The 11021-nt window shown below is 36.6% G+C and overlaps 1 protein-coding gene across 3 annotated transcripts; it reads left to right on the top strand.

The window, feature by feature from the left end:
* The first annotated feature begins 297 nt into the window (after positions 1–297).
* On the top strand, positions 298–10272 carry LOC111342364 (uncharacterized). Of its 3 annotated transcripts, none has more exons than XM_088727806.1 (10): positions 298–466; positions 674–1024; positions 2329–2592; positions 2888–3006; positions 4404–4468; positions 4655–4833; positions 5468–5665; positions 5874–5910; positions 6159–6249; positions 7896–10272. In XM_088727806.1, exons 1-10 carry the CDS (start codon positions 343–345, stop codon positions 8058–8060), a joined length of 1593 nt encoding a protein of 530 aa, XP_088583932.1. In that variant the 5' UTR covers positions 298–342; the 3' UTR covers positions 8061–10272. The 3 variants fall into 3 exon arrangements, with proteins under 3 accessions (XP_088583932.1, XP_088583933.1, XP_088583934.1); XM_088727807.1 differs by having other exon boundaries at positions 299–466; positions 4655–4791; XM_088727808.1 differs by having other exon boundaries at positions 328–379.
* Positions 10273–11021: the final 749 nt, after the last annotated feature.

Raw genomic sequence — 11021 nt, 5'->3', positions numbered from 1 at the left:
AGGGACCTCTACCAGGAGCCCATGGACTCTGGCTTCTACTAACCGTCCTTCACGGTAGTCGAGAACATGCGACAAACGGGAAATCGTTTTTTTTTTCTTTCAAGTGATCGGCTACCCAGAAAAAAAGGTGATAGGCTTCACCTCAAGCAGCCATCATCGCTGGATCTTGAGGTACAGACAGTTACAGACAATTTTGTTGGAGTCGGACTTAGACTCCTGAAGCACCATAATCCGGCGGAAGACTGGGCTCGATTTAAGGTTTCCGCTTGGCGTTGGCGTCCAATCCTATGATATCATTCATCAAAAATACAACGGACGTGACTCGAATGTTTCTTCAGGTGAATGTTAAGAAAGGGAAAGTCGAAGTCAATTTATACTGGTAAAAGTATGATGGATATTTTTCGCAGTAGCGTTTTTCGAGTGGCTTTAGCCACGCTTTTGCTCTGTTCAACAATTCAGAAGTCAGGTAATGTACATAGAGTTGAGAAAATGGAGATGTTAGACTCGTTTGATATTTGAGAATGGAGATGTTAGACTCGTTTGATATTTGAGATTAAGCTCTAAACTGCTGTAAAATAATCCGACGTACTTAAACACATCCTTGAATTTTCTCATAGACGAACTTCTTCGTTTAAGTTACGTGTGATGTGTTGGTTTTTTTTTTCTTCTACAGAGTCATTCAGAATCACCAAAACACCTTCCAACCCTACTGTTGTGGTATTAGAAGGACCCAGCAAACAAATCGAACTTGAGTGGCAGTTTTCTGATGCACCGAATTCACTGTACTTTGTTCAGTTATGGAGACAGAAGCCTGATGAAGTCAATAAACAACTAGCAATAAGCAATAAAGGAAACGCGTTCAGCTATCCGAATGGCCAAAACCTCAACGAATTCGAGGCTTTCCTTCCTGCAAGACTAGTATTGAAGAATGTGAAGAGAGATGAGGAATATACCTACTCTATTCATCTGTTGGATTCTACCACGAAAGTGGTTGGACAAGACAGTGTTACTCTTGATGTGGTTGGTAAGTGATGCTTTTTCATGAGTTGCTTCGATACGCTTTATCCTTTCATACCTTTCTCGCCCATACGTACGCCACTGTACTAACTTAATCGTACTGTGTCAAACGGTATCGTGTTCACTTCAGAGAGATCGTGACGTAAACTACGAAAGTTGTCTTCTTTGCGTGAAATGATTTTTTATTATTTGAACATTGTTGTAGAGAACGATAGGCGTGTTTTATAAATGCACTCAGTTACTCATACTCAAATTACTCTACCGTCTTGTGACACGGTTTCGATTGAACGCAGTTGCACTCAAACATTTCGAACGGCTTCTTACTTTTCAGCCGCGATCGATTTTGTCATTCTTTCATGTGATACTAGGAATGACTGGAATTCTAGGAATTGATCGTCATGGTACATTTTAGTTTTCTTTCGCTTTAAGTTGTTTTTCTCAGATGAAAATTGATAATTCAGCAAACACTTGGGTTGCGAAAATGTACATTGTGTAGCCAATATACGCTGAAAGCAAACGTGCATGACTTTGTTCTTGCTTTTGCATCAATGTACGGGGACAAAAACTTCTTGATAACCCTTCGCGTGATTTTGATTCTACAATGTTCACTAACCTATTGTTTCAGATCCACACTTTCGACAGAGAACGAGTATAAATGACTCTCGAAATCGTCTTTGCTAAAAATTAACCCACCTCCATTTGTCAGTTTTGCACGAGTCATATCGCGTTGAATATTTTCGTCAGAACGGCTCATTTACTGCTTTCCACATTCAAGTGTTAATCAGTTTGCAAGTTCATAAAAATCACAAGCTCTAAACTATCTTGGTAGTTTCACATTGCTCACTCGGAGGTGCACAACCGTTAACTTGGAAATTTGAAACTCTTTTGTTTATTGAAATCAGTGTTTTTCACGATATAGTAAGTTTATTTATTCACATTGTCATTAACCCATAATAACCCACACAGCCTTACTCAGGGTGCTGCGTGAAACACTTTCATTAATGAAGAGATTAGTAACTACATAGTTCCATCCATCTCTCACTAATCATTTCAATAAGTGTACGTATGTATCAGTCTTAATAACTGTTAACACTACTATTAATTGTTGTTATTATTAAAAATTATTTTCCTCAGCAGTCGGGAGATGACAAATCTTTGTCTCCCCATTTTGTTCACAACATTCTCTTAACAGACACATTGGCTTTGAAGTTGCAATTTCTTAGAAATATCTTTACAACATGTTTTATAATCTAATAAGTGAGATAATTTCCATGCAATTAAAATGCATAATCTTAAATTGTTATTTCCCAGTGCCTCCAAAAATAACTGTCACACCAGAACCAAAGCCATCACTCACCATTGGAGAAAACTACACTCTGACCTGCAATGCATCTGGTGACCCCTTCCCAAACATAACTTGGACAAAAGATGGTACACCAGCAGAAGAATTTAATGTGACAGGTTACAAGCTTCATTTCATCAATGTGGAGTTGAAGGATGTAGGATCATACAGATGTACAGCCAGTAATGGATATGGAGATGATGCTACCAGTGTCAGCATAGCTAGCATAAGATGTAAGTAGTCTTTCCCATATCATCAAAGTCTTTCTTCTGATTACAACAATGCAATTATTAAGTTTTTTACTCTATGTACATGTACTGCTATAGAAACAACTCTACTTGTATTTTTAAGAATAATTATTTTCTTCACAAAAGTACCTTTTCCCTAATAGCCTGCATTCATTTCAAAATCTGACTAAAAAATTTTGCGAAAATAAAAGAGAAAGCAATGGACTTAATTTGATGTAAAAATAAAGTAGAAAAAGTAGCACTATTGTATACTTCTTTTATTCTCTCTTTTATACTATAGGTAATGATTGTGAAATAAAGACAGTTGGAATAACATTACAGAGGGAATCTTGGAAGTCAGCCTTGAGTAACAAAGAGTCAGTGGAGTACAAAACATTGCGGGCAAATGTGTTATCAGAAGTAAGTATTTTGCCAGAGTGAGTACAATGGGTGACCATAGCTAGGGCAGGAAACTTTCTTTTTAATACACTTGTCCCTTTGGACAAGTGTAGTGTGTATTTTACTTGTCTGGACCACAAAACTACTTGTCCCAAAAAATCGCCAGCAGCAATTTAGGGTTTCAAAAATCCTTCTTTTATTTCAACCATGCCCCAGTTAAGTGGAACTCAATGGCGACGCTTTGTGAAGAAGTCAAATACACAACTTGCACAAAAAGAAAAGAAAGTTTATTTCCAAGGCACTTAGTTGTAAAATACGGGGGAAATGATTTCTTATTTTCCCAAAGTCAGGCAATGTTAGAGCTCTACAACTTTACTTGTCCAATCGGACAACTTCGATCATCTTTTTCCTTGCCCGAATGGAAAAGTTACATGTCTCGGATGTTCGGACGGGCCAAGTTTCCTGCCCTGATAGCAGGTCAAGAAACTTGTTTTTACATTTACCAGAACATGTTTTGGTTTTGTCAAACAGGGCTGGGGTTGTAAGTAAATTTTTAATGTTTGGATACAGATACAACTATCTTGTAATTTCTCTTGTCCAGTACTGTTTGGGCTGACAGAGCCTCCTTTTAATTCAATTAAGATTGTGGCCAAATACAAACCTTTGTAGGAATAATTGGAAAAATTACTTTTGAGTTGTAATTCTGAACCAGGGTCACAAAGAATGGACCTTTGGGTATTTTGATTAATATCTCAGCTCCCATTTGCATGCATTGATATTTCGAGATCGGATTCTAATAGGTTTGAATTCATTCCAAATTTATAAAGGCTGATAGTTTCTAAAGAAACTGTTTGGGGCTGCATCGGTGGGGGTAACGAAATAATTTGAATATATCAACAAAGTTGAAATGGTAAATTGGCCACCGTAACGGTTACGATTATAAAAGCTGACGTTTCGAGCGATAGCCCTTCGTCGGAGCGAATAGAGGAATTGTGGGTAGTGTGTACTTTTAAAGGCAGAAAATGGAGCTACGTTATTGTTTTTCCAAATTTAGTCTGGGGAAGTGAATCATTTAAACATGGCCCTAAATTTTATTCGGCACCAATGGTGGTGTGTACTTGAAATATAATAGTGTAAATTTGGTAAAATTGAAGATGAGCTCCCCAAAATATCTGTTAGCCAACTGTTGGCCGACTGTTCACCAACAGATGACCAACAGCTCACTGACAGTTCACCAACAGTTGGCCGACATAATGAAAACAAAGTGAAGGAGAAGCAAGCAAAAAATTGCCATCAGACAAGCAGACCAATGATATTTGGTGTTTTGCATACATGTAAAAGTATACTTTCTAATAATTTGTGCATTTGGGCATGTTTGTTCCAAGTAAAATAAATCAACTTTGTTCCTTTTGTTTAAGATCTCCAAGGTTTATGCAAAAAATCCTGAAAAACAACTGTACAGTGTGGCTCTTCTTGATTTCAGGTAATTGTTAATTTGAGAGTGCTCAGTGTATGCATGTTTTAACTTTTTTTGTTTGAAAGAAGAATGGAGAATTAAAGGAGCATCACACATCAGTACTCTTTGGTCATTTAGCAATTAAGAAAAGTATTAACCATTTGTTGTTGTGCAAACAGTGTTGATCTGCAAGTTTGTTTTTTTTACTAATAGATCTGGTAGTGTTGTTGCTAGAGTACAGATGAAGTTTGGAAAATCTGTTACTGACCCTTTAAAACCACTGGAAGATGGAATCAAAGATGGAAACCTTGGGGCATTCAGAGTTAACCGTGAACTTGATTTGAATCCAAGTAGGGCACGTTCTACCCGACAAGTAGACTCTGTTTTGTTGTGTATGGGAAGTTACAAACTTACATAGTCTTTGTAACCAGTATGTTTAAGATTACCTCTTGTTAAAGTGATGTTGCAGTACTTGTACTTCTCAAGTCAGAGTAAACCTCTTTATTTTCTTTATCCTTGCTTGTAAACAGCTGTCTGAATTGTAAAACTTTGTAGCAAGTGTTACAGTGTAGTCAGAGGAAATTTTTTTCCTATCAAAATCAGCTGTGTCTGTATTCTCTCAGTATTGTATGGATAGTTTACAACATGGATAAGTGATCATTGTTCCTTTATTAATACTGTACGTGTACAGTGTAAACTAGCAATTGCCTTGCAGGGGCCATGTTCTGATGCTTTTAATTAGTTATTTCTGGGTAAAAAAATACAGAAGAATCTTTTACTGATTGATCAGAAGTGTAAGGCTGGTGATATCAGTCCTGTTGGACATCTACATGTAGCTTCTGCCCATTTGTAGTTGAAGCCTTCATTTTGTTTGTTTGTTTTTTTTTTTTTTTTGTAAAGGTACTCTGGTGAGACCACCCACAGAAGTCTTAAGTATTCTAATGCTGTTTTGTATTGGATTGTGTACAATGTACATGTATGGCAAAATTGTGTCAGTTTTGATAAGATAAAATGTTTTCTCTACAGCTACTCTACCACCTACCTCCTTTTCCTCAACAACATCAGAGGAACCACAAACACCTGCAGCTGATGCTCGTTCCAGTGGATTGTCACAACTCACATTGTGGGGTATCATTGGGGGAAGCATTGCATTTGTTCTTGTAGTCGTCATTGTTATTGTAGTGTCTTGTATTTGCTGCAGGAAGAAAGGTGGTGCTTCAAAAGGTAAGCAAAACAATTTATTTTTTTACTGACAAAAATCTATAATGTAGAAGGCAGTTAAATTTTGAATCAACCTTAAGCCACACCAGGCACCCATATATTGCATATTCTCTTCCTTCATCTCAACTTGCCACTACTGTTACAACATGTACATGTAGGGATCACATGATTGATCTATTGATTTTACAACTTTTTCTTTTATGCATTCAAGGTGGTAGGAACTACAGTGAAGCTGATGGTTACCGCATGTAAGTACAGTGCAGTGTATTGTTTTGTCACTTGGCAGCAGTAGCTGGTGAGTGCAGCTGCTTATTTTGTTGTGTTCCTAGATTAGACGCTCACCATACAAGGAATGTAAATGGGTACCTGCCAAGTGCTAGGGGAACTCGACAACATTTTGTGTTTTAATTTTTTTTTTTGAATGAATGTTGTGCCCTATTTCTTTGGCTTATTGTTTAACACTGACCTAATGTAATGGTGAATTTTCTGATATTAGGAACAAGCAGCCCCCTTCAGGACTAGGCACAGCCAGTCCAGCATATGTTGAGGCCAGGCAGTATGCATCAGTTTCTGCCCCAATGAGACAGGTACTAATTTTGTGAAATGACATAACTGCTTTGTGCATTTCCCATACCAATATTATCAACACCTATATATCATTTATGTATTAAATGTCAGAGTTTACTATACTAAAGTAAATTCCCAGTTATGGGTTGTGTACCCCAGTATCAACACAGTAACCCTGCAAATGTCTCTTTACTTATACCACGAATGTAATCAATTGTGGAATGGGCACAAATTTTTGTACTGCAGTCACACCACTTTTTTCTTGCCATGTTATTGTTTGTGCTTGTGATATGTTGTAATTCCTCTATGTTACTAAGAAGCAAGCACCAAATGTTTCTCACCATGCAGTTTTTGTTTATCTATGCCGTTATTATGATAGTGTCCCCTACATATTCCACAATGCCTTGAATTATCTTTCCCTGTTGACAGCATGAGGGGCTTTTCCTGAATCAATATGTACAGTACTTTGTACATTACCCTTTGTTATAATTATTGTATACAGTCAGGGCTCAACACTATCTTTTTAACTTTCTAGCCAAGTGGCTCGGGACAGTTTAGATGTTACAACATACTATTTCGGTTTGTTGACTAGCCAAACTGGCAAGTGGAAATCGAAAACCACTAGCAGAAACTGAATTTCTACTAGTCTGTGGCTTGTAGGCTACCATTAGTGTCAAGTCCTTTTCCTCCTCTGAGAATTGATCAAGTCATTGTTTAATACCAAGAAAGAATTAAACATGACAATTCACTGAGCTCATTTAAGAGAAAATGATGATTTTCCTTTCTGGTGAACTCCTACCTAAAAAATAAAAAAAAAATGAGAAAGTAAAACAAAAAAAGTATGACATTGTGTGCTGTAAGGATTTGTAATGCAGTACCATGGAATGACCTTAAAGTTGAATTACAATGAAGTGATGAATATCACAAACGTCCTATCTACGATAATGAAGACGACTTTTTTTTTAAGTTCAAAAACGTTTTGTAATACATCAAGGAAAGTTATAGAGCCAAGGGGCCTTTCTCAAAAGTCGTGGTAACTTAATGGGACCAAAGCCATGTTTTAAAATCATAATTTAAAGGATAGGAAAGTAGGTTCTGGCACCCAAATCAGTCCTTTTTCTTTCTTTAATAGCTGATAGTTTTATGGTACCATTTTCAAAACTTTTGAAATTCCCATCTTGAATTATAACAGAACAGCTTTATGGGCCTGTCAAGTTACCAGGACTTTCAAGAAATGGGCCCCTGATCCTGTAAGCTTTTACAAAGTAATGGAGATTTATAGGTAGAATTTTCTTATATAGGATAAAGATGATTTTTTTACTTGGTATTTAACAATTATTCGCTGAAGGCGAGGTGAATATCATCAAATAATCCCCTCGACTTCGTCTCAGGGATTATTCGACAATATTCACCGAACCTGAGACAAATAATTGTTTTAGTATAATTTCAGAGCTGAACAACAGAGAAATTTCTAAAATCATAACATTTTAGTAACATTTATTAACATTTATTAACATTTTTAACATTTTATATAAACGGAGCGGTTTATATAGCGTCATATAAGGAACCACTCGACCAATCAGATTGCTGGAAACTCTTTGTTCAGCTCTGAAATTATACTAAAAAGTAATAAATTATAATGATGGGATTATTTTGCTTCCTCTAGAATGAACAGCAAAAACCACTGAACTATATGGAGCCTTCCTTTGACAACTCACCAGCACCTGCCAAGCAGCCTCCCCCATACTCAGCCACAGAATACAGTGAGATGGCTCCCCAGAAAAGAGGACAGCAGGGAGGAGAGGGTGGTGGCTTTGAGTTGTGGTGCTAAGCTTTTGAATGAGTGGGGTATGCAGGGTTCTCAGCATTCTGATCATTTCCATGCCTGTACAACAGCTCCTGGTAATACAAAGAGTACTGCTTTTGTAATAACCAGTACAATTTGTATTATCAGGTCAGGGAAGACTTTGATATGCATTTTACTGCTGCTGACAAAACCTGGGTGAAGTTTGAAATTTACTGAGAACCTTAAATGTACCTTTTACTTTCTGAAGGAGGAGCTTTTCTCTTGGACCAGTTTTATTTCTTTGTTTCTCATTTTGGCATGAAGTATGTGTACGTATCTTTTTCTAAGTATGTATATGGGTAGCTTTTATACAAATTCTAGGTAAGTTAAAGTTCCTTAATCAGTTAGAAGCACCTCAACTTCTTTTCCTCAAAATACCAAAGTTCAGAAACAGCTTTTTTGTATTTTGTGTCCTTTGCATAGCGTTATCATTATGATTATGTCATCTTGTGCACAGATTGCCAAAGATTTTGTCACTGATGTCTGCTATTTATTTTTCCTCAATTTGATTGACATCTGCTATCATTCGTCTTCCTTTCACATTACACAGTAGCTTAGGAAATAATTGTGAAATTGCTTTCAAAATTGATTGAACGTTCTAATCTAGAATTATTAGCCATGAACAACTGTAAATTTTAATTTTTTGCCAATCAAAGGAAGATATGGATGTTCAATAGTTTTTACTGATCAGTTGAAAAAATCCCAAGTCTTACAATTGTATATCAGAGTATATTTTCAGTTGTGCGTGACTGGATCTCGTGTCTGGTATAGATTTTGAACCTGACATTGTAGGTCTCTTTTGTGCACCTATGAGCACCACTTTTGATTGACAAAATGTAAGTACATACCCATAGAACAGAATATTAAGTGATATAAACTTACTGCAAGCACTTGCATCTACATACACAACATTTGTAATAAATGTCGCAGTGAAAGGAGAAGAGTCCTGATTCAGATAAAAATTTTGGCAAATAATATTGAGGATGCACGATATTGTTTTATTAACACAGAACAGACCAAATATAGGTAGACATTCTCTTTAGTCCATATTTAAGCAGCTGAAGTAGCCATGTTTTTCAGCTTTTACATGTACAATTTTTTCAGCTGAACTGGACCGTATGAGGGAATTTTCTCAGCTTGAAATATTGTGGTTTTTTAGCTAGTACGTGTACGAGGAATGCTTTTTATGATTTAGAATATGTTATATAGTTTTAGTAGCTGGATGTGTATGTTTAACTTTTGAAACCGTGAGATTCAGTTCTTAATAAGCACATCATTGTAATCACTGACATAAAAATATTGAATCAATTTAGAATTAGCGAACTTCACTAAATAAGGTTACTGACATGATAATGCGCTATTTTGAATTAAAAATCAACAGGCAGGAGTTATTGTGATAGCATTGAAACATTTCTCCTCAATGAGAAGATTTGCACGTGGAAAATATCACAAATGGGTCCTTCATGTCTCTCTCTGCAAAACATGGTGTCTAATGTTTTTTTAGTGACTTGGCAAGTGGTTGCATACAGCACATCTGTTTTTAAAACTTTTAATCACACCATGGCCTGTTCTTTGGTGTTGACGTAATAGCTTTTAATGGTTGTTTTTTCAGTTTTATTGATATATCAGTTCTCGGTGACAACATATGCAGTTTTTAGCCGAACAGGGTGTGCCACACCTCTCTTGAGGAGAGATACCCGCAGGAAATTGTTCTCCCAAACTTTTTTTGGACTTGTCGCGCAATGGTTCAGTTGAGCGTGTAGCACGAGTCTCTTCATCCACTTTTATTTTACTTAAAAGGCACCTAACTAGTTGAATTGTAACAAATATTTACCTTACGATAGCTGCGTGGTTAAAATACATGCATGGTCGACTGTCTAGTTTTGAATGATCATTTCATTATTTAACAAAGTTTAAATGATTTTCGTTTAATTCAGTAAGACGACGTATGATCTAGAGTTAACGATTTTATATTTAGTGAGGCTATTTTCCATGAGATGTACTTTTTGCTGATTTCACCCTTGTGCAGCCAGTTCATGATGGTCAGTGCCTTTACCAAGTACAATTTTAGCTTATCAGGCTTCTATGCCAGTTTATATCACTAGTCATATTTTCAAAAGTAAGCAATTGTTTATATAGTATTCTTATGGTTACTGTATATTCAAAAAACGTGCAATAAACTCTACTGTAGTAGTAATTTTGCTATTGTCAACTCACTTCCTTACAAGAGACTCTTTTCTTTTTAAGCAGTGGACCGTGCTTTCTCCGTTATCTTGAGTGGGTTATTTACCTCAATAATTCAACCCACTAGGGATGAAGCGAGATCACTAGAGAAGTTTGGAGATCACTCGCTACCCGCTCGCTTTAGTCCCATTCTCCCATCATCCTGCGAGGGCCATTACAACAGTAAACTGGTCGAAAGTGTGGGTACTCCCATTTATAAAATAAAATGTTAAGTGTTTCAATAGCTACGGATTTACTGGTGCAATGTGATGAAAGGTTTTTGACCAAACAGGGCGTTCGTAATATCTCGTCTATTTTATAGAAGGAAAATGAATATACAATTGAATTTTTGCATTAAATTTTCAAAGCAATGTCGCGACATTTTAAACTGTTTCACTGCATTTATGTCAAGTTGCTGGTATACCTGGAGACTCGAGGTGGGGGGGGGGGGGGGGATAAATAGTTACGCAAGAGGAAATTATACAAATGTAGTTTCGGTTCGATACAGAAGTCTACTTGATAGTTGAAGGTAAAATACAGCTGTTTTCTGGAAGTTTTCCCCTCTGTAGTCCGAACCCTTGTCCTTCAGTGTACATCTTTTGACCAAAAGATGCCTTCAAAGTTCGGCACATTGGTAATGTAGCTTAATCCCTCCATGATAAACTACTTTTGATTCCTAGATTGAGTTTCTACGTAAGCGAAGTGAGGTTTTTGCTACATAAA

The sequence above is a fragment of the Stylophora pistillata genome, chromosome 7 (assembly GCF_964205215.1).
Source record: "Stylophora pistillata chromosome 7, jaStyPist1.2, whole genome shotgun sequence".
NCBI classification, from domain to species: domain Eukaryota; kingdom Metazoa; phylum Cnidaria; class Anthozoa; order Scleractinia; family Pocilloporidae; genus Stylophora; species Stylophora pistillata.
This window is presented reverse-complemented; position numbering and strand designations above follow the sequence as displayed.